The sequence below is a fragment of the Achroia grisella genome, unplaced genomic scaffold (assembly GCF_030625045.1).
Source record: "Achroia grisella isolate CSIRO2021 unplaced genomic scaffold, CSIRO_AGI_Agris_v1 utg1462, whole genome shotgun sequence".
NCBI lineage: Eukaryota > Metazoa > Arthropoda > Insecta > Lepidoptera > Pyralidae > Achroia > Achroia grisella.
Genome location: NW_026712637.1, coordinates 1,028,128 through 1,053,356, shown reverse-complemented (window position 1 = coordinate 1,053,356; position 25,229 = coordinate 1,028,128). Strand labels below are relative to the sequence as shown.

General features: G+C 36.8%; 1 protein-coding gene across 1 annotated transcript; it reads right to left on the bottom strand.

The window, feature by feature from the left end:
- Window positions 1-1,029: 1,029 nt before the first annotated feature.
- Window positions 1,030-23,767, bottom strand: LOC131855682 (ubiquitin thioesterase trabid-like). Its single transcript, XM_059206981.1, has 14 exons — window positions 23,551-23,767; window positions 23,147-23,478; window positions 21,466-21,555; window positions 20,480-20,573; window positions 13,319-13,419; window positions 12,037-12,157; window positions 10,813-10,932; window positions 9,777-9,924; window positions 8,907-8,992; window positions 8,244-8,357; window positions 6,423-7,071; window positions 5,687-5,780; window positions 5,221-5,369; window positions 1,030-2,061 (listed from the first exon to the last, which is right to left on the bottom strand). Exons 2-14 carry the CDS (start codon window positions 23,285-23,287, stop codon window positions 1,983-1,985), a joined length of 1,986 nt encoding a protein of 661 aa, XP_059062964.1. The 5' UTR covers window positions 23,288-23,478; window positions 23,551-23,767; the 3' UTR covers window positions 1,030-1,982.
- Window positions 23,768-25,229: the final 1,462 nt, after the last annotated feature.

The window sequence follows — 25,229 nt, the reverse complement described above, 5'->3', positions numbered from 1 at the left end:
TAAACAAAAATTGTAAAAAATTTTATTCTGCTGTACCGTATTTATATTCGTATGCATGTAGTAAAAACGATTATTTCAATATTACAAACAGACACTCCAATTTTATTTCTATGTATAGATTACGTGTCACGTTGTTTGTCCGCAATGGACTCGTAAATTACTGAACCGATTGCAAATTTGTTTTGCACATTGTGTGCAATTTGATCCAACTTGAAATAGAATTGAATAGGTTACATCTCAATTTATAGTCGCAATATTATTTTATTCAAGAACCTTAGCCACAGCAACGCGTGGCCGGGTCTGGTAGTTATATATATATATATATATAATTTATTTATTCACCCAACAGTAATGCTCGTAATTGTTGCATAAATTAGTTCTCTGTAGTGTACACATACATCTTTTTGGTATCTGTGCTCCTAGCCTCCAAGCTACAGGTCTGACCTTGTTTTGGGACTACTTATAACAGAAAATAAATGTTAAATCTATATATAAGTAAATAAATCCATGTATAAATAAATAAAATAAATTTAGAATGATTTTAACCTCAATAAACTTCAGAATAATGTATTTTTCTTTTTAATTAACTTTAAGCTACATATAGATAGAGTGTATCCAATAGGAGATGTTAAGATACAAGCTGTACGAAAGGCAATATTCATTTAACGCAGCATCTCGTTCGCGATAACACCGTGTGTTCTATATACGATCTCGTATATATCCGGAACGTTTAAAAATATATTATTGCAATTATGTAAGTTCTATAAATAAATTCAACTAAACGTAAACGTAATCCATCGAATACGTAATAATGAGCAATAATATTACAATTAACTAAACAATTAACCCGTCGAACGTTTTGACACAGATCTGTGGACCCCTCTAAAACCGTATTACGGTCTTGTCACAGATCTGGCTTTTAAAAAAAAAAGTAACTCAATTGAGTTTTTTGCCAGTTCTTCTCAATTGGATCTATATACCGAACTGGACGGTAGGGAAAAACAATATAATGTAAAAACTTGACGTTCATAAGCGGCTAAAATGTCCTACATGAATAAATGATTTTTTTTAATTTGAATCTGTGCCCGCAAAACCGTGACTTCTTTTTAACTAATTTAGTCCTTATTTAAAATGAAATAAGATCGAAACGCATTTGAAAAAGTACAGCTGGCGCGCGCATACCGCCTCTTCAGTTTCGGTCGCTGCGATAGACTACGGACATTCGAAAGGTTAAATATCCACGATAATGAATGAATGAATATTATGAATGTTCATTAGATTGAATCACAGACATAGATAGAGATAGACGATCAAATACCACAACTTATACGAGAACAAAGCGTCACTACTACTCTACTTTGAAAAGCGCTTCATGTTACAAAAGCTATTCAATAATATCAAATTCCCTCCTGCATTTAAAAACCAGCCGGTAATATTTTCGATATATTTATTTCACGGCCTTTGTGATTTACTACACGGTTTTACTTCCGCGGGTTCGATTCCTTACACTGCACAAACATTCGTATTCATGAGTTTGATTGCTTCTCAGTCTGTGTGTTTTCTACGTATTATATGTATTTACGAAAATATCTGTGTATTTGTGTCAGTGATCTAGTTTAGCTAGCTTAACTTGGGTCTAGATGGCGCTGTGTGAATTATCCTGAGATTATTATTATTACGAGAATTGAAATAACGAGTAAATTTCGCGAGTGTCTAATTTAGATACGAAAATTGACGCAACGTACACGTAGATTTTGAATCTATTTTTATCCATATCTGACATACGATCTATAGGATCGTTCGGTCGGAACGATTACCGGTAATTCGTTAAATTTATCGGTTATCAACCGACACGCGAGGTGACGTGCGGCCCGCACTAGAGCGGAGAGGCCAGGGCGAGCCGGGCGGCGCAGTACAATGTGAGGTGTGGAGGCAGCAGTGAAACCTCTGCAGGCGAGTCCGGCGCGAGTCCCCGGGCGGGGTCACTCCTCGTCGGTGTCGGGGTCGCTCGAGAGGTCCGCGCCCGACAGCCGCGGCGGGAACGGACCCTGCGACTGCTGCCTGCGGGGACGCACACCGCGCTCATTACACACTTGGGTACTGTTGCGGGGTAAACATACTATGTTGTCGGTTGAGACTATACAGATATATATACAGATGATAATAGACTGACAATATGTACATAAAAATATTGATCTTATATACTAAATAACAATAGGAAAATGTAAAGTGGGAATAGAATAGAATAGAATAGAAAATCATTTATTCAAATAAACTTAACATTGAAGCACTTTTGAATAGTCATAGTTTTTTTTTTATTCTACTGCTCATTCGGAATGCTGTCTCATCACAAGAAGAACAAACAAGAAACTTGTGTGTTGCTCTTTTAAATAATTTATTCTTACTTACAATTTAAGTTTAAGTGTGTGAATACAAACTACCACTAATTCATAGTGGGGTGACACAGTTTAGATACAGCAGTGCTTAGTACACAATATTAATTAGAAATAATAATCTTTATTCAAATAAACTCATTACAAGCACTTTTGGATAGTCATATTTTTATTCTACCACTCATTCGGAATGCAGATTCATCACAAGAAGAATGAGCAAGAAACTTGTGTTTTGCGCTTTTGAGTTTGTCTTACTAACTATTATTAAATGCAATTATTATTTTGATGTACAGTAGAATGCCATCCGGATCAATTAAAACCAGGGGTATTCCGTACAACCGAAAATCCGGATAACCGATTTCAAAGCACATCATATCATAATAATTTTTCATTATGTAATGGGCTTTACTTAGATAATACATTAACGAGCTATAACGATAGATAATGAATTACATAATACATATGTAAATTAAAATTTTTGATTGGACATAACTTGTTATTGATCTTTGGCGTAATAAATCACATGTTTTCATTGCGGCAAGTCCCTGATGCGCTTCAGTTGTAACTATCAGTTAACATTGGTGGTTTGTATTCACACACTTAAACTTAAAAATGTAAAGTAATAATAAAATTATTTAAAAGAGCAACACGCAAGTTTCTTGCTCGTTCTTCTTGTGATGAGACAGCATTCCGAACGAGCGGTAGATTAAAAAAAATGTAATGACTATTCAAAAGTGCTTCAATGTAAGTTTATTTGAATAAATGATTTTCTATTCTATTCTATTCTATTCAACTGTATGGGATCCGATTCGTGTTGTCTTTCAAACTGCTTAAAAGCAACATTAACTTTAAAAGCTTCTACGTGAGATGCTACTTGACAGTTTCAGTTTTTATTTCATCTTCTATCTCCTATATCTAAATTGAACAAATCTTCAAATATCTAAATTGATAATTAGAGAGAATGAGACCCGTTAATGGAGATTCTACTGTATCTAGGTAACTGTGTCTCATAAGTACATTAGTGGCAAGGATTTTGAATTGTAATTGATAGAAACTGTTAGCATTACAATTATATAAATAGTTCCCGTTACATTTTGACGGCTTCTGTGGTCTAGCGGATTAGCGCACCGCTTTACCACTGATCGTCGCGGGTTCGATTTCTCTCGCGTTGCAATTTGTATTTGTTGTAGTAATAAGAAAGAAGACTAGGTAAACGGAGAAAATATATTAAATAATAGAGAACTGACAATTAGAAACAGAAAGAATGAATTGAAGTATCAAAAAAAGAATCTATAGAGAAACTATAAATTTCAAAATACAAATTTAGAATATAAAATACATATCTGATTAGCCAGTTACAACACTCCCCCTTAATCAGAAATGGTCAAAAAGCAAAAAAAAAAAAAAGGAATTACAAAAAGAAATATTTTGCCAACCCTATACCTACCATGCGTTTCTTAAAAACATCAGCAGGCATATCACTGCTTTTGAAATATTCTAAAAAGGACATTTTATTTATATTTATTACATTTAACAAAAAAATATTATATGTAACGACCAAACAAAAAATCCAATATTATCAAAAGAAATAACATCAGAAAATATAAAATATTTGCCTATACAAAATATAGCATCTTAAAAAACAGTACTATATTTTTCTGATGTATAATATATAATTTTCTTTTATTCTTTTCATCTTCAAGATACCATCAATTAATTCCCTTTTAATAATAAAATACCTTATCCATAAGACAGATTCCAAAAGTGAGACTTCATAGGAATATATAACAGCAACGGAATCTTTAATAATTTTGTCAATATCAGCTATTCCTTGCCTTCTGATCCGCGCCGTAAGCGCATATTCGTGACCACAGATCCTAGAATTGGGCATTTTAAATATCCACGAAGGATACCCTTATTTACTAGTAAAAGACAACGACGGAATTGATGAGGAATTCGACTTACTATGTAAATTTTTCTCCGTTTGCTTTCATGTGACATTTTTTTGACAGGAATAATATAATATTTTTCCTTATTAGCACAAAAAATAAATCACAACGAAAGAGTCTTTTTCTTATTCGGGTTGAGCTTGTTGAATATCGTGCTGATAACGTGTTGTAGTAATAAGAAAAAAGACTAGGTAAACGGAGAAAATATATTAAATCTGATTAGCCACCCCTAATCAGATATGTATTTTATATTCTAAATTTGTATTTTGAAATTTATAGTTTCTCTATAGATTCTTTTTTTGATACTTCAATTCATTCTTTCTGTTCCTAATTGTCAGTTCTCTATTATTTAATATATTTTCTCCGTTTACCTAGTCTTCTTTCTTATTACTACAACACGTTATCAGCACGAGCTTAACACATTATAGATTTTAAATTAAATTCGTTGAAGAGGACGGTTTATTGTGAATATTTTTGTGTTAATAAGAAAAAATATTTTCTGTCAAAAATGTCACATGAAAGTAAACGGAGAAAATATATTAAATAATAGAGAACTGATAATTAGGAACAGAAAGAATGAATTGAAGTATCAAAAAAAGAATCTATAGAGAAACTATAAATTTCAAAATACAAATTTAGAATATAAAATACATATCTGATTAGCCAGTTACAACAGTATTCATGAGTATAATTGTTTTCTATGTCTGGGTGTTTTCTATGTATAATATGTATGTATCTATAAAAAATCTAAGTATTTATATAAGTTGTGTGGTACCCATAACACAAGCTTTCCTTAGCTTGGGACTAGATGGCGCTGTGTTAATTGTCCAGTGTTTTTTTTATCTGTTCGGTATATGTCATAATGTGTGGGTACTAACGCGAGGCGGCGGTAGTGGTTGAGCCACTCCTCCAGCATCTGGGCCTGCAGCAGTGGCCTCGGGTGCAGCGTCTGCCGTGCAGCCAGCACCCCCCCGCGCGTCACGCACGCCGACAGCCAGCGCCGCACCACACCCTCCGTGTCCGCCATCTGCGACACACCCCCACACTCGTCACACTCATCACACTCGCCACACACCGCGCTCCACTGTCGGCGTGCGTTACACACGCCGACAGCCAGCGCCGCACAACGCCCTCCGTGTCCATCTGCGACACACCCCCACACTCGCCACTTTCGTCACACTCCTCACACTCGCCACTCTCATCACACTGCTCACATTTGTCATTGAAGTTACTCACTCACTCAGTAACTGACGCCGACATCATAATTCAAATCAAATCAGGGATTATGCTTCTATTGTAGATCAGATAACTTAATTCCCGGTCTCAAAATGAACGTGTACTCACCTCCTCACAGGTCAAATAATGTACAGGCAACAACTTCCCCTCGGAGTCTGTGAGCGGCAGGTACGTTACATTCTCGGTCTCTTCTTCATCGTCACTGTAATCAAATATTTCATACACTATTATTTATAAGTCATATAAACATATTTTTCTAGTATTTTTTAGCTAAAAATTAAAATTTCAAATTTGTTTCTGCTACATTTTACCTATTTTTTTTTTTATTGTTTTTCGTTTTTCTTAGTTGTAATGTGATGTTATATAGACTACTAGCTGTACACGCGATTTCGTTTGCGTGGGAATTGACTTTATTTTTTTTAAATAAAAGTAGCTTAAGTTATTTCTTATTACATCAGCTATCTGCTAAAAATGTTTTGTCAAAATTGGTTCAGTTATACAGATTAGCCGGAATAAACAGACAGATAGACGAAAATTGTAAAAAATATTATTTTGGTATATGTATCGTATTTATATTATGTGCATGTGCATGTAGTTTAAGACAGTTATTTCAATGTTACAAACAAATATTTTGATTTTATTTATATGTATATATAGTTTTTTTTATAAATGGATTATTGGATACTAAAATAATTTGTAATATAACATTTATAGGTTATTTTTATAATTTTAGAAATTTTGTTTGTATAGAGATGTGAAAAGTTTATAGTTCCTATAGGTCATAGTGCAGAAGATGTTTTAGCGTAAGCTTGACATGTTAGTAACGCGGCGTGAAGTCGCGCACCGGCAGATGTAGTCTCGGCGCGGCCGGTAGGGCTCCATGGGCACGAGCGCGGAGAAGTGTCCGCGCGTGTAGCCCAGGCACAGCGGGGACTTGGAGCAGCGGTCCGGGTCCCACAGCAGCGGCAGGTACAGGCCGCGGAACCGCGCGTAGCCGAGCGGCTCGCCGCGGTGCGAGGCCACCAGCTCCACGCCCAGCACCAGCAGCGGGCGGCGCAGCACGTGCGCCAGCGCGAACACGTGCGGCTGGCGCAGCGCCGCGCCCGGCCGCGCCGCCGCCGCCGCCAGCCGCGCCCACTCGCCGCGCAGCTGCGGCTCGGAGGGCGCGTAGGGCGCCGGCGGGCGCGCCGCCTGCAGGCGCTCCCAGGCGGCCCAGCGCGCGTACAGCGGCGCCGCCATGGCGGCCGCCAGCGCCGCGCGCAGCGCCTGGCCGCGGTCGGCGACGCCGTAGGCGGCCTGCGCGGCCGCGTCGGGCAGGCAGTCGCCGGCGGAGCGGTTCCAGAGCGCGAACAGCCGCGAGCGCAGCCGCGCCGTCACCTCCCCGCTGAAGTTGACGGCCGGCCGCGGCCCGCCCTCCAGCGCGCGCTGCGCCTCCCGGTCCAGCACCTCGTCGAACACCTGCTGCTGCACCGCGCCCGGCAGCTCCATTATCTCTGCGACACACCGACGGTACACAGTCATGACCACACCCACAGTTCAATTTAAAAAAACTCATGCAATGTTAATTTATTTTCTATTCATCTATATTATGGTAAATATGTACAACATTTATTTGAAAAAAAATACCAGCTGAATTTCAAGCTCATCATTCCAACCTGACGATAAATTTAACATGTCATTAGAGTCTATAATATACCTACGTAAATAAAGATATTTCAAAAATGAATTTATTCTAATCTATACATGATATTCTGTTATGATTCATACAAACAAATTCTGACTAACTCAACCTAACGTACATATGTACTCCGAGCTGAAACTTAATAAACAACCGACCAAACAATAATTACAATACCTAATTATTAACTGATCAATCACTAACTACAAAATTTTATTCAAGCGAAATTAAAAAAAAATCCATATCATCAAAAAAAACCTCATTAATATTTATACTATTAACAATTACTTCGCATAATAAATTACCATATTTGTAATTTTTTAAATCACTTATTAATTCTTTGAGCAAAAATATAACCATAAACTATAAACTTCCATTCTATGCCTACTTACATCACTACTACATTTAAAAGATTATTAAAAAAATATTGTCAAACCTACTACAAACAAGTTAGCCAGGACGCTGTAATCATCACTTTTCTTTGATTATTACCTCGTCATTATTTATGTTAGTATGTCTTACAGTAGCAAATTTAACATTCAACAATTTAGATGCAGTGATACGCTGTGACGGTCATATAGTAAGTGTTGCAGGTGAATGATACGATGTTGCTGGTCGAGACGATGTATATTACAGATGATAATAAACTGACAATGTGTACATAGAAATAATGATCTTATATACTAAATAACAATAGGAAAATGTAAGGTGGGGTGACACAGTTTAGATACAGCAGTGCCTAGTAGACAATATTGAATTTGTCTTACTAGACATTATTAAATGCAATTATTATTTTGATGTATCTAGGTGACTGTGTCCCATAGTAAGTACCCCGCATTTCCATGGTTATCTGTACCTATAGTTCTTACATAACATATGACGTCTAGGTAGGTATTTATAGGTCAAATCTTTTGTACCCAATAGTTTTTTTAAAAATACTTATTATTAATTTACATTTAATTATTTTAGAGCGTCAGTTGTGTGTACCTGCTGGTAGGGAGAAGGTGCAGAACTCCGTCATGTACCGACTCAGAAAGTTGCCCTTATTCACTCGAATGCAACTCGCCATGTGCCGACGTATCGCCGCGGCCAGGTCCGGGGCTGAACACGTTATAATATTAATACACAATATTACATACTAGCTTTTACCAGCGGGTTCCTTCGCATAACTTCATTGCTGGTTGACATGGCGCTGAAGTAACATAATCTTGATATAGTCAATTTATTTTAATTGATTTATAACTTTATTACTGGCTGCTAAGATGGCGCTGAATTAGCTATTATATATAGCTTTATATATTATATATTTTTTTTGTTTTTTATTAAAAAATATTAGTTTTTTTTAATAATAAATATCCTATGTTCATTCTAATACCTCCAAGAAAATGTGTACAAAATTTCATGATGATCGGTTCAGTAGTTTTTGTGTGAAAGCGTAACAAACTTCCTATAACTATATACAACTAGCTACTCGCCCCGACTTCGCACGGGTGTACATGTATTACACATATAAACTTTCCTCTTGAATCACTCTATCTATTAAAAATAAGCTTCAAAATCCATTGCGTAGTTTTAAAGATTCAAGCATACATAGACAGCGACAGCGACTTTGTTTTATACTATGTAATGACACAATAAAGTATAACATACCTATGTATGATGGTGACCTTTTGATGCCGGAACCACCGCCGGATATTCGAGAAAGTAAATTTGCCAAAATCTCTTGTCTTTGAAATCTGAAATTAAAATAAAACTAGTGAATGAGTGATCCATGTCATCTTTATAATCTCCCACAGACTAAAAATTGATGACTGGAGCAAAACACACTCGGTGTTTGGCGCAATATTTTGCAACACGTCTATCCTTTTGTATGACCACGTAGATCCAATTCAAATTCAAATCCAAAATATCTTTATTCATGTAGGTCTATTACAGACTCTTATGATATGTCAAATCTACCTACCGTCAGTTCGGAATGATTTCGAGATGAGAAGAACTGACAAGAAACTCAGCACGTGTTCTTTTCAAATAAATGTTGTACATGTTTACAATAATACTGATATCAGACTGTCTTATTGAGTGCGGCAGATAAGCACGAATAGCGGTTACGGAGCTAGGATGGGGCAGCTACCAGTTCGACATGTAGCTGCAGCACAGACGATGAGCACCGGCTAAGGTAAGGTACTATAGAGAGAGAACGCCAGACCAGGGTAGGTCACACTGGTGTACTGAGTGCGGCCGATTGGCACGTCTAGTGGTTACAGAGCTAGGATAGAGCGCATCTACTGACGTGGTATCTGCAGCATACTCGAGATGAGCACCGAGGAAGCTAGGGTACTGAGAGGTACATCAGACCAGAGTAGGGTACACCTGCTGGCGTGTTGAGGCAAGTCTAGCGGCACGGGAGCTAGGATGGAGCACGTCTACTGGCGTGATACCTATCACCGATACGTAGAGAGAGGTACGCGAGACCAGGTTAGCACGTCTAACGAGCGGGTAGGACAATAGGGTGGGGCGTACCTGATGGCGAGGTGCACGAGCGTGTGTCCGACGTCGAAGGCGGAGGCGCGGTCGAGCAGCGGCAGCTCGTGGGGCGCCAGTGCGCGCGCGGGGTCGCCGCCGCTCGCCAGGTACGCCTCCACGCGCCGCTCGTCGCCCTCCACCACGCCTGCACACGCACTCCACCCTTATTACACTGTACGCCGCCACAATACCTGCCTTTACACCTACGTTCTTTCACGCGGGAAAGAATGTGCATGTGGACAAAAAGACCGAGAAACACAGCGTGCGCAAACGGAGAGCGCAACAATCGTGTGTGCTTTACTGTATTTATGTAATAATTAATTTCCATTGCGAAATACCAGATATCTGACTTATAAAGCAACGATATAATTATAAAGTTATTGGCAAATTATAAATTTTAAACGTCTTCTATACATATAAATAAAATTGGAGTGCCTGTTGACTACATGCATATGAATATAAATATGGTACATACACCAAAAAACACTTTTTAACATTTTTGTCTGTTCGTCTGTCGGTCTGTTTGTTCCGGCTAATCTCTGAAATGGTTGGACCGATTTGAACAGGACTTTTTTTGGCAGGTAGCTGATGTAATAGGGAGTAACTTAGGCTACTTTTATTTTAGAAAAATAAAGTTAAATTCCACGCGGACGAAGTCACGGGTGCAGCTAGTATTATATAAAATTGCAAAAAAAATTGTAAAATGCAATGCTCACGATTGCGTACGCTGGTTTTCACGCTTCCCGCGTTAAGAATCGCGGCTGCAGTGGCAGGGGAAGCGGCTGAATGTAAACGCATAGAGCATAAAGGCAGATATTATGTGGGGACGAATAAAGGAATTACGACAACCACAGATTACTGGCGAGAATTGTTAGTTGGGCTTTTTTTGGCAGATAACTGATGTAATAAGGAACAACTTAGGCTACTTTTATTTTAGAAAAATAAAGTTAAATTCCACGCGAAGTCACGGGTACAGCTAGTAATTAATAATGTTTGAAACAATGTGAAATTGTCACAATTTGAATGTACGTACCCAAGCAGGCCTGCAGCCATATCCAGTCGACGTTGTTCGTCCTTCTTTTCGAGGTGCGTCGTGTATTTGAGTCCACGTCGTGCAGAGACAAGTTCTGACTGTTGCAGATATCGTTTGTACCTGATGGGACATAACATATCACTATTATTTACTGATTTAATCTTATTGTGTTTTTATATTTGAGCCTAAATAAATTAGTGCTGATTGGTAGTTTGTATTCACACGTTTCGACTTGTAAAATGTGAACTTACAAGGATTGTTTAAAAGAGCAACACACAAGTTTCTTGCTTATTCTTCTTGTGATGAGACAGCTTACCAAATAAGCGGTAGATTTAAAAAAATGTTGACTATTCAAAAGTGCTTAAATTAAGTTTATTTGAATAAATGATTTTCTATTCTATTCTATTCCATAAACATTACTATATTCATATCATCTTTATATATAAAAATCACGTAGTTCGTCCGCAATGGACTCCAAACTACTGAACCGATGCAAATTTGATTTGCACATTGTGTGCAATTTGATCCAACTTGAAATAGGATAGCTTACATCTCAATTTATAGTCGCTATATTATTTTATTCAAGAACCTTAGCGACAGCAATGCGTGGCCGAGTCTGCTAGTAGTGTATATATTTCCACTATCTATGTGTGTGTGTGTGTGTGTGTGCGTAAAAAGAGAATATATATATGGTAATTTTCTTCCTAACATGTCCTAATAATATTTTTATCCGGTTTCCGAACCTCAAGGTTTGTGAGATTGAATCAAACAGTTGTGGATTCAAATTTGTCATTCAAATTGACAAAAAAAAATTAAGAGAGTCAGTTTCAGTGAAATATCCCGAGAGTTGACGATAGGATAGTCTTTTATCACGTTGGTTTCAAATATATCGAGCTACATGTGTTGATTATTATGTTTGCATTTGAGAATGTAATTTTTTATTAAAAGGTTCGGGCTATTTCTTTGTACTAAGACCTGTAGCTGGTTTGAGCTCTCCCGTCAGGTAAAGTTTTGGTAAGAAATTAAATATTCTTCTTAACGTGTATATATTTTAAAGATGGCCATGACATTACATTTTTATCTATAAAAAACATAGACAAAAGAAAAAAAAAGTATAAGTTAAAATAGCGTTGACCGTGCAGAAAATGGAGACATCAAGTCTTTGTTAAACCCCTAAGTTTGTGTTAGAGATGTGTGGGTGCGTGGTGCGTGTGCGGGCGGTACCTGCCGTCCGCGAGGGCGTGGGGGAGGGCGGCGCGGGGGCGGGCGGGGGCGCGGGCGGGGGGCAGGCCGCGCCGCACATGGCGCACTTCACAGCCTTCGGCCAGTTCTCGTACGTGCACGTCTGCAAACAACAACGCACCTCTACATCTATACTACATTACACGCCGACCAGTATGACACGATACAACGGACTGAGGCCTACACGACCTAGGCACGCGCCTCACCTATACTCCATTAAATTACACGGCAACCAGTACGCTACGATACCAGAGGCGGAATTAGGTTCAGGCAATATTGGCACGTGACTAGGGACCGTCAGTTTTGAAGCTACCAAACGGGTATGTGTCTTGACTGAAGAATAGGACTGGAATTACAATGTTGCGTTGGGTCCACCACGATACTCATCATCTTAGGTCAATTTACTACTCCGGATTAGACTATGAAGGGCATGAGTTCTAATCTGGCTGATAACAAAAACTGAAGGCATAAGTAGTAGCATCATCATCACTGAAATATAGTTTGGGAACATAGTGTTCAACGACCAGATCTACCCACCATCTGTGCTAAATGACTTGACCTCATGCTCATCCTATCATCCTCCTAAACCGTTAATCCCCTCTGGTGTCCCACCTGCCTAAAACATTAGGGCAAGCGGAAACATTCATCATTTCATTATGATCCGTTAAAAAAATAGTCATAACAAATTACAAAAAATTAAATTTTAATAAAACTAATAGCGTATATCGAATTGTCAGTCATGTTCGCAATCTTTGTAAAGATGAGTTGCACAATGCAATATCACAATTTCAAATTCAATAGAAATTGAAATTCAAAAATCATTTACATATTCATGTAGGACATTTTAGCCGCTTATGAACGTCAAATTTTTACATTATAATTTTTTTTCCCTACCGTCCAGTTCGGTATATAGATCCAATTGAGAAGAACTGGCAAGAAACTCAATTGAATTACTTTTTTAAAAAAGCCAGTTTATTTACAATGCATAGGTGTCTATGTCTAACATTAAATGAAAATCCCGTACATGAAAACTATTGCCATGCACGCTCGTCATTCAAGTAATCGTTTAGTGAGTAATAGGCTTCGCTCAGTAGTATATCTTTTAACAGATGTTTTGAATTTATTTAAGGGTAATTCCAGTATATCCTTTGGTATCTTATTGTAAATTTTTATACCTATTCCCATAAAAGACCTATTGACTTTTTCTAAACTATACTTGGGGACAGCAAGTTTGTCTTTAAATCTAGTATGAGTGTACACTCACCGGACAAGGCCACTTGTTGACAGAGGAGGCGCCCTCGCAGGGCTGCCCCTGCGGCGATGATATCCTGAGAGGTTTCAGTCGTTCCGTTACCGCTTCCGCACCTGAAACCATGACTACTCCTTAAGCTGCTGCCAAGCAAAACACGTATATACCATAAGGGCCCGTGCCCAGGGCCCCCATTCTCAGGGGACCACACATTTATTATCAAAAGATTTTTATTGGGCACATTACACTTTTCAGAAATCAGCAGGTATTTACAAGGCATATACTACGCCATTATACCAATTACTTCGCCTATTCCTATGTTCTTATACCTAATGAGCCTTTTTTCTTTCAAAAAGGGCCCCGAATTCTTGCGTGCCCAAGAGCCCCAGTGTTATGAAAACAGCTAACGTATAATTTTGAATTCAGCTGTCTTTAGTGGACTGTATTTACGACAATTGGAATTGAGCAAGAAATTGATAATTTGGAAGGCACTCACCTTGTACTGCGAGGATTGCCGGTTCGGTTTCAGCAAGGCTTCCCAGAACTCCGGGCTTGTCCGAACTTACCTTTTGAACGGGTTACCTGTTTACCGCCAAGACCGACAATAGGTGCTTTCCAGTATCAACTCTTGCGTTCCTTTATTATTTCGTACTTAAACTAATAATATTCACGAATTTAGTTAACAAATCTATATAAAATATCGACAATTACGACAATTACGACAGCGATAATCAGAACACTTTTTTCGACAACGACAAAAGGCGAAACGACTCCCACCCTCGTAATCTCTTTTTATTTTTTTACTTTTTTTTATTATTTACGGCATTGGATATCGCGATAATGTTGCCGTGCGTATTATTGTGAATAGTGAACATTCCGCCCACCTAAATGCAACGTATTTAAAGCGACATAAACAACAATTAAATGTGACAACAAAATAAAAACTATGGATCCTAATATTGATTGACATATTTTTAAACTAATTTTAACTAACTAGTGCGGGAAAAGAAAAACAATAATAACAAACAACAAAAAGAATTACACATTTTAATTAGCCATAGGTAAAGGACAAATTTTAACAACTGGTCGTTTGTATTCACCAGTCGCAGTTTTAACTGTCACTACCCTACAAACACCATCAATTCCTGGGTGTAAAGCGACAATGCGACCCATAGTCCATTTTAAAGGACTCGATTGTTCATTTATGATTAGTACTAATGTGCCAATAGTTATATTAGTGTAATTTTTGTTCCATTTAGCTCTTTGATTAAGCGTATGAATATATTCACGTTGATAACGGCGCCAAAAGTCCTGATGCATTTTCTGAACTAACTTCCATCGCTGGAGAACGCTAATAGATTGACTAGTAATATTCTCTTCTGGAAGGGACGACAAGGGTTCTAATGTCAGAAAGTGACCTGGTGTCAAAACCGACAGATCATTAGCGTCACAGCTAATAGGCGATAGAGGTCGAGAATTCAACATAGATTCTATTTGTGTTAAAACTGTATAGAACTCTTCAAAGGTTAATCTTTGAAGACCAATAACTCGAGCTAGATGGGTTTTCACCGATTTTATACCCGCTTCTGCTAACCCATTAAAGTGTGGACTACCAGGAGGGCTTAACGAGAATTTAATTTCCTGAGTTTCTGTTACCTTTTTCATAACCGAGTCAAGATAATTGCTAGCCCCAACGAAATTTCTCCCCTGATCCGACACAATATGGCTACAACGACCTCTTCGCGCGATAAACCGCTTCAACACAGCTAAAAAGGCTTCAGTAGAAAGTTCCGACGCCAACTCGATGTGGATAGCTTTTGTGGCAGCACAAATAAAAACACAAATGTAACCTTTATACGTTTTTACGCCACGACCCCGACCTAATGCAATATCAAAAGGACCCCCGTAATCAACCACAACGTTCGAAAAGGGTTTTATCTGATTAACACGATATGTAGGCAGATTTCCCATAAGAGGAGTTGGAGCTGGTTGAGGTTTAACACGAAAACAATTTACACAATTAGCGATCACAGAACGAATCGCTCTCTTCGGCGACAAAATCCAAAAACTTTGGGCGAGAATATTAAGGAGAGTCTGTGCACCAGGGTGCATAAATCTCTGGTGACAATCTTCAATTATAAGTTGTGTGAGACGATGATTGCGAGGTAATAGAAGGGGATGTTTGATACTATAATCTACTTTAGCATTTGCCAAGCGTCCGCCCACCCTGACGAAACCCGCATCATCCAGAAATGGCGACAACTTACGAAAGTTTTTGGGTAGAGAATTTAACCGACCATTCCTAATCATATCAATTTCCTTAGAAAATGTATGTAACTGCACGTGTTTAATCAAAAACATTAAAGATTTGTTTATTTCTAACGACAATAAAGGACCAACAAAAATTTTATCAAAATTGTTTTTACGAGAATTATGAAGGAATCGAAAAGTAAACGACAATACACGTTTCAACTTTGATAACGACGAGAATCTATTTATTAAGCAGTCAATAAAATGGACTTCAGAAGAAGTATGAAGACACATAATCTTCTGCTCTGTTTGCACATCAGCAGAAGATGGAATTAATGTAGACTCCGGCCAGTTTTCGTCTGGTTCCGAAAGCCATTTAGGTCCATTCCACCAATTCCCATTTTTAGCTAGCTCAGCTGGATAAATGCCACGTGATCCGACATCCGCAGGATTAAAATAGGTACTGACATGTCGCCAACAATCAGGAGAGATAAGTTCCTGAATGTGACTAACTCTATTAGCAACAAATGTATGCCATCTGGACGGGCAGGATTTTATCCATGACAAAGCAACACTAGAGTCAGACCAAGCAACGATATCTTTTATTTCACACAGAGGTTTTAAAGCACTTAACACCGAACTCATTAAATCTGCTAACAAAACTGCAGCTTGCAATTCCAGCCGAGGTAACGATAATTTACGAAGTGGTGCGACCTTAGTTTTTGCACAACAAAATTCAACAGAATAATGACCATTTGTATCGACAGACCGACAGTAAATAACAGCACAATATCCACGTTCTGAAGCATCACAGAATCCATGGAGTTGTACGGAGACGAAAGAACCTATCATACGACGGGTAATTGAAATAGACGACAAAGACGAAAGTTGTGATTTAAATTTCGACCACTGCTTAGCTATTTCCAGGGGTACATCGCTGTCCCAAGAAACACCTGAAGTCCAGAGTAATTGCATAAGAAACTTAGCATAAAATGTTACAGGACCGAGAAAACCCAACGGATCATAAATACGCGCAATATCTGATAGTATGACACGTTTCGTGAGCCGCCTCTCTTCAAACTCAGCAACCCTAAAAGTAAAACAATCTAAATTTGGTATCCACAAAAGCCCTAAAATTTTAAGTGTGATATCCGAAGTTTCTTCGAAGCTCTTAAATTCCTCTGAATACAAATCAGATGAATCAAGATCATTCAAGAAAGCTTTGTGGTTAGAAGTCCATTTTCGTAAATGGAACCCATTCAACGACAATATTTTAGTTAGTTCTGATCTTATGACTAAACACTTTTCGATGGAATCAGCTCCTGACACAACATCGTCAACATAAATATCACGGCTAAGCACAGCTGATCCCGTTGGAAACTCAGCAGCGGCATCCTCAGCGATTTGAGCAATAGTGCGGAGTGCTTGATAAGGAGCAGAAGATACGCCATATGTGACTGTAAGGAGTTTATAGTCACGAATAGGCTCATCAGGAGACGATCGCCACAACACACGTTGATACTCCGAATCCTCATCAGAAATCAAAATTTGACGATACATTTGTTTAATGTCACCTGTAAACACTACAGCGTGACAACGGAAACGCAACAATAAATCAGTAATATTTAACTGAAGCTTAGGACCAGATAAAAGAGTGTCATTTAAGGAGATACCATTAGTATCCTTAGCGCTGGCGTCAAATACAACACGAAGAGGAGTAGTCACGGATTCAGGCCGCAATATACCATGGTGGGGAATATAGTAAAACTTACCAAGATTTTCAGATGGAGGTTTCACTTCCAAAAGATGCCCACAATCTTTATAATCTTGCATGAAAGAACTATATTGCTGGCGAAACTCACAATTTCTCTTTAATTTATTTTCCAACGACAAAAACCTTTTCAGGGCTATATCTCGAGAATTATAAAATATAGGTTTGCTATTAGGATCGACAAAAGGTAATGGAACAACAAACCTACCTTCCCGATTACGACAAGACTTTTCAACAAAATATTTCTCGCATCGATTGTCTTCCCTAGATAAAATCTTTGGTAACGATGCGATACTTTCCATCTCCCAAAACCTTCTAATACAATTATCTAATGACAAATTCGATATATTACATTGGGAAGTATCTGTTATAAGGAAACAATCCCCACGTGTATGGTGAAAACTATCAGTGCCGTTACATTCACCCATTAAAATCCAGCCGAAGACCGTCTGCAATGCACACGGCTGCCCTGCGACACCTCTTTTCAAACCAGGTAGTAAAGATGATACAAAAATACTAGCGTTCAATAAAATATCAATTGGTCCTGGGCAATCGAATTCAGGATCAGCAAGTGGCAATTTTTTTATATGGTACCAATTTGAGGCATTAATATGCTGACTTGGTTGATCGGCACAAATTGACGACAACACCAAAGCTTTGAATTTAAGTTCACTTGATGAGAAGGAATTCGTCGGCTTTATTTCACAAACAGATAATCCAAGTGGTTTTGCTAAAGAATGACCAATACCATTGATTGACTGATTTGTTTTAGTTATAGGCAATTGTAACCTCTTGGCACAGGACTCCGAAATAAAATTACAAGCACTTGCGCTGTCTAATAACACACGAACGGTTTGATAATTACCCTGTCCATCCTTTATTAAAACTTTAGCTGTAGAGAATAAAACTGTTTTGCTATGACTAATATTTGCTATTGAAGTCAAAACAGTACTACTTGAGGCTTTTTCATCGACAACAGGAGCTTCAGGCTTAGGTTTATCAAAATGCAACAATGTATGGTGAGAATAATTACAGGCTTCACAACGATAAGTAGCACGACACTGTTTTAGGGTGTGATTATTCGAGAAACACAATAAACATAAACGATTTTCTTTAACAAAATCGAAACGTGATTTAACACTCAAGCTTATAAAATTTTCACATTTAGCCAGAACATGCTGTCCTTTACAAAATACACAAGCTGTATTAGACACTAAAAGAGATGATTTTGCCTTAAATTTTAATTGATTACCAACTTTGTATAAATTCGGATTAAACTTTGAACCCAATGACAACGAATTAACACTACTTAACTCTAAAGCCCTATAGTGTTTTTCAATAAAATTTTGTAGATGTTCAAACTTAGGTATACTGTGAACATCTTCTGTATTCTGTTCAAGTTGGAATGCTTCCCTTGTAGATTTATCCAATTTTGACCACAACATATGGAACAACATAAAATTCTTATCTGGCAATTTATATTTATCTAGAATAGCCAAATTTTCTGAAAATGTACGATAAATGCGTTCAAGTTCTGAACTGGTCTTAAATTTAATGGGTTCACAATATAGCAACTTCTCATAATAAGCTGTAGCGATTTGTCGCTGTCTGTTATAATATTTCAAAAGAGTTTCATAAGCATTTAGATAATTTTCATTAGTGAGAGGATAATTCTTAATCAAATCGTAAGCTTTACCCTGTACACTTGACAATAAATAATGTAACTTCTCCACATTTGATATATTCGTCCTATTATGAATAAGCGAATTATATAATTGAATAAAGGAAATCCAATTATCCAAATTACTATCAAACGGTTTTATATTGATTTTGGGTAATTTTACGGAAACTTGTGGTTCACTGTTATTAACATTTATATTAGAAATAGATTTTTTATCTATAGAATTCATTTCTACAAATCTTTGTTTAATTTGTTTCATCTTTGTATCAAACTTAACTGTAATTTCAAGTTCATTGGTACGCTCTAAACGGTTCAACGATAACAACAATTTTCGCTGCGATGAGTGAAATTCGTTAGATAAATCCCTAAAATCTACTTCAGAGAGCCCTAACAAATCAGATTGCTCCATAATTTCCAATCTCATTACCGCATAATCACGAGAAATTCGGTTTATATCACCAGTATCAGATTCAATGTCTTTATTAGTTGCCATGGTAGAAATACTCCAAATTAATAAAAAAAAATAATTAAAATCAATAAAACGATAATTACGTGAAATAATTTACAATTAGATATTTTTACCCAATAATACGCAACGAAAACAAAATCGATCGATTTAAATTTAATATAATCGATATGGCTGTATGTGGCTGGTCTATGCCTCACGAAAATTCAAATTATTAAAAAAAGTTAAGTTACACTATAATAAATTATCTACCTTCAACTACAATGACTTTTATTGAATTATATTAAAACGAACGCAATAATAATTTATTTTACTCGACAAAATGTGTAAAACAAATTAACAACAATAATTATTATGTCGCCTATCAAAACTATCCGGCTCGAAGGACCAAAAAATGTTATGAAAACAGCTAACGTATAATTTTGAATTCAGCTGTCTTTAGTGGACTGTATTTACGACAATTGGAATTGAGCAAGAAATTGATAATTTGGAAGGCACTCACCTTGTACTGCGAGGATTGCCGGTTCGGTTTCAGCAAGGCTTCCCAGAACTCCGGGCTTGTCCGAACTTACCTTTTGAACGGGTTACCTGTTTACCGCCAAGACCGACAATAGGTGCTTTCCAGTATCAACTCTTGCGTTCCTTTATTATTTCGTACTTAAACTAATAATATTCACGAATTTAGTTAACAAATCTATATAAAATATCGACAATTACGACAATTACGACAGCGATAATCAGAACACTTTTTTCGACAACGACAAAAGGCGAAACGACTCCCACCCTCGTAATCTCTTTTTATTTTTTTACTTTTTTTTATTATTTACGGCATTGGATATCGCGATAATGTTGCCGTGCGTATTATTGTGAATAGTGAACACCCAGCAAACATAAAAAAGGAGTAATCGTAAATATTTTTACAAGTAATTTGAAATATGGTACTTATACTATTAAAACGTTTGTTGACGTGGCAATGTAAGTTACGACAGATAAACTTACCGTACTCACCACAGACATCTTGCGTGGGCAGTGCACTAGCGCCATCTTGTAATTTAAATATATCCTCACCCAACAGCGGCTTCGAACTGCGACACATCGTGCACTGAAATAGACGTTTTTACATACAGTATCAATCATTTATATTTTTTAATTGATCCATAAAAATAAAACATAAGATACAGTAAAATCCCTAATTTTTTTTAATTTTATCTATTACAAACAAGCAAAATATACCACCTGGTACGGGTACCCCCCTAGGTTCATACAACTGCCTACCTGTAGTTACACAATCGGCATGGATACAGCGATTGTTCTTGGAAAGTATGTCCCAATACTTTCCAACAGCTGATGACTCGAAAGAACAGCGTCCAAGAGATACGAGGACACAGGATGGCAAGTGGACGGACAGTAGATTCAGTCACGCGAATAGGCTAATGTTTTATAAGTCGAATCAATAGAGATTCCTAGTTATAATTATAACTAGCTGTACCCGCGACTTCGTTCGCGTTGAATATAACTTTATTTTTCTAAAATAAAAGTAGCCTAAGTTACTCCTTATTACATCAGCTACCTACCAAAAAAAGTCCCGTCACAATCGATGCAGCCATTTCAGAGATTAGCCGGAACAAACAGACAGACAGACAAAAGTTATAAAAAATATTATTTTGGTGTATGTACCGTATTTATATTCATATGCATGTAGTAAAAAACGGTTATTTCAATATTACAAACAGACACTCCAATTTTATTTATATGTATAGATATATAGATAAAATAAATAAGTTAATTGAACTTTCTTTGTCTCTTAAAAAACCTATCATGGACCGTCAGAATGTAATTCACTTCACAATACCTATAGATTTCAGTAATATAAAATGTTATTATAAGCAATAAAGATTCAAAGTGCACATTAAAGTTAGCATGCACATTAATCAACTCGTATGATACAGAGAGCAATATAAAAACATAAACAATGGAATCAACAGTTCAAATACCTTTCTTGAGAGTGGATAATTCTCGTATGTGCACACTTCACAGATCCATTTCGTGTTCTCAGCCACCGGGGGCTCAGAGCTTGCTGTCATCTGCAAACAATAACATGTGGTTGATAATGGATGATTTACCTACACCATTTATCTAAACATATTTTTGTTATTATTATTACTATAGCTTGTGAATGGAGTGAGAACAAAACGATTATCTTATTAAAAATCAGAATAAAGACACAAAGACAGGGTTAGTAAACCATACCAATGTGCTGGTATGGTCCATTGCATCAGTTGATGCAACTGTCAACATGCCTATACCAGCTCAATCTGTTACCTTGCAACTTGTCTATAACCGGCGCAACTTTCAAACTTCCTCATATATACACATTCCTTATTCTGTCATTCCCACATATAATTATTATATTTTTGGTTTATTTTTTTTCTTGTTATTTGGCTTCCTCGGGTAAAAGACTTCCATCTTCTGCCAACATGACATTTTGTACAACAAAAATCTATCTACGTAATTATATGTATTGTCTAGTACCTATAGCACAAGTTCTACTTAGCTTAAGTATAAACAGACAGACAAAAATTGTAAAAGATGTTATTTTGCTGTATGTACCATATTTATATTCATACACATGTTGTAGAAAACGGTTAATTCAATATTACAAACATACACTCTAATTTTATTTATTATAGAAAAGAAAATCATTTATTCAAATAAACTTACATTGAAGCACTTTTGAATAGTCATCACATTTTTTTTAGTCTACCACTCAATTGGAAAGCTGTGTCATAACAAGAAGAATGACCAAGACACTTGTGTGTAGCTCTTTTAAATAATTTATTCTTACTTTACATTTTTAAGTTGAATACAAACTACCAATTAGCACTGATTCAATTAAATAGAAAAAATATTGAATATACAACCAACTGGTTAAACAATTAATAAGAGGAAATCAGTCATAGTGATTAGAGCAGACCAGTCCCCACAAGCAGCACTCGTTCACGAGTATGATGGATGAGCCAACCATCACTGCGCTCGACCATATTTTAGGGAGCCCAATGACCCGACCCACCACACCGCCACATGTCTGGACATTTTAGTGACTACTCAAAACACTAAACCATGTCATAGCATAGATGAATTTAATCTATGTGTAACTTTTACTTTCATTACTTATTTATTTTTTCAATACTAATTTAAATTGTATGAAATTGATTAATGTGTTAGCTACCTGAAATTGATCTTGATGGTTGAAATCTGTTAGAATGAGGTTGGCAATTAATGACTAGACTGGCTAGTATGGCAGATGAAGTTTGAATATTTGAAAAGAAAGTGTATTGTCCACTTGTCTACTCTCATATTAATGTATCAATATAACTTATGTATATTATTGTAATAAACATGTTTTATATATAATTTTATGTTAATCAGAAATATATTTTTGATTATCTATTATTCTACATTATTTACTTGGACACCACTATAGTTACTCTGTTAATGTGAGGAATGTTCGGAGGAAACTTCCCTCACAAAATCCATTGATTAAAAATGGTTAAGAAACAAGGGTGACTAGTGTGTTAGACAAATAAACTCATTTGTTCATTATTATAACCACCAGATAGGCATGTGAATGTGATATATCAATGTCTGGAACTGGTATGTGGAGTGCAGTAGTACCTGTGTGACATGTGTTTGTGACACATTAGTCGAGGCATCAAGCACGTCACACTCGGCGCCGGCTCCGGCACCCGGCGCTGCGGCCTCCTGGCAGTTGGACGCGGCCTTCTTGCTTGCATCCTGGTTTGCCTCCTCGCTCATTGTACCATCAATTGTAACATAGAGGTGGCAAGCACACTTCACTCGCACCTGCTCTATATCTACTACTACTTCTCACTACGAGGTACTCATTGTTTGAGATTCTGAACCGTAAGGCTGTTTGCACAGGTGTGCTGTGCGATACCCGCGGAACGTAATTCAACGGGGCCGTTTTTGTATATGTGCGATGTGACCTAAAACAACATCGATTACTATTATGACGCAAAACCATTAATTTGTTGTTTTAACATGTTGTATTCACTTACAGACTATGTATTGCATCAAAAGAGGGGCAACGTGAAGATTTTCTCGTTATATTCAGTAAGACGACAGAAACAGGCCTACATCCGTGACCACAATGATAGGAGTAGGCCCGACTCTGTCAAGGATCATCGAGTTGACGGTAGTAGGTGATACTAATAAGAAATTTGGCATGGCTCGTCAGTCAGTTTTGGCGTCGTTACACAACAGAAAACATCAAGGCATCAGTGACCTAAGGTCAAGAGCTCACGCGATACAATTCACTTCAGTCACACTATACACACTGTAAATACAGATAAACAGGTACTAAGTGTATTCAAAAAGTGTTATGGTTATAACAAACCTGGGAAACGCGGGAGAAAACAAAAGAAACAATAGAATTATACGCAAATATGTTTATACGGTATTTTGACAAATTTTGTGTCAATTTTCATTTTCATTTATGTCATTTTCTTCTCAGATTTTAGTTCACTGTCACATAAATAAAATGGTTCGTAGACAATCATTGGTCTGATTCGTAGACAAACGAAGTTGTTGGTGCATGTAGTTGATATCGTTATTTTTATTGGTAAATAAGAGAAAATTGAAGGTAGACCAATCACACCACAGTATTACTTTTATAAGCCAATGCTGGGGAAACTACTTCATACAAATAAAAACAATTTGTCTATGGTTAATAATGTTGTCAACAGAACGGTTTTCATAATTTCCCTAATATATGGAAATAAAACAATTTGAGAACCCAGTTTTTCGTTTATGTACCTATATTAACTTCTTATGAATATATAAATATGTTCAATTCACGAACACAAATCACCTCTTCCTCACCCTTTCCATTTTTTCAGTAAGTTTTGATTACCTATAATTAATAAATATAGTATAAGTAGTAATTTTCTAGTGAGTAATTTTTGATTAGCAATGTAGTGTCAGTAAAAACAATAGTAATCTTGTATAACTTATACCCTAATTGTTAGAATTGATCACTTGAGTTTATGAAATTAAATGCTTTAATTCTGTAATGTATTAATACTGAAACCTACAATTACAATAATATCTCGTCATAAATGTTTACTATTGATGTCTGTAGTTAATCTACAATCAATGTCACATGATTTTTAAAACAGTTTTACTCTCTACTTTTTAAATTTTGTAATAAAACATTTATTTAACCAAAATGTATAAGCATGTGTATATTTTATAGTTGATATATTTATTGCTTAAATTTTCTAGATGAATTTTAGACACGTTTTATCTAAGAATTCCTTAAAGTCCTCTTCATCTTCAGCAAAGAGCTTGCTTGTATCCGAGGAAATAATAAAACTACAAAACGATGTCGAGCAAATGAAACAAAATATTGAATTTTTTAAAATTTGCTTAGTAGGGACTCCGTAATAGTTGCTCTTGCTGGTGAAAAGCAGAAACTATACGCAGAATTAAAAAGCGTACAGAAATCAAATAGAAAATTACGTCAACAATTAATGGACGAAAGGTAATAGAAGCAATATGAATACCTACTCGTCAATTCATTGTAGTTGAAACTGATACATTTAATTTTAGGGAAATATATTCCAAAGAGAAGGAATATTTGGTATGTGGTAACAGAACTTAATAGACTAACCAAAGAGATTATTTTAATAATACTTACACCACTGCAGATGTAAGTATATATATTGAGGTAGTAAAT

Bases quoted from the DNA above. Each gene is read 5' to 3' on its own strand.
- LOC131855682 (XM_059206981.1), bottom strand. From the start codon at position 23,287: ATGAGCGAGGAGGCAAACCAGGATGCAAGCAAGAAGGCCGCGTCCAAC. The intron at 20,574-21,465 runs GTATTTGAACTG...CGTCTATTTCAG, and splicing joins ATTATCCACTCTCAAGAAAG to TGCACGATGTGTCGCAGTTC. The intron at 7,072-8,243 runs GTACACACAACT...GGTGTGTCGCAG, and splicing joins CACCTTCTCCCTACCAGCAG to AGATAATGGAGCTGCCGGGC.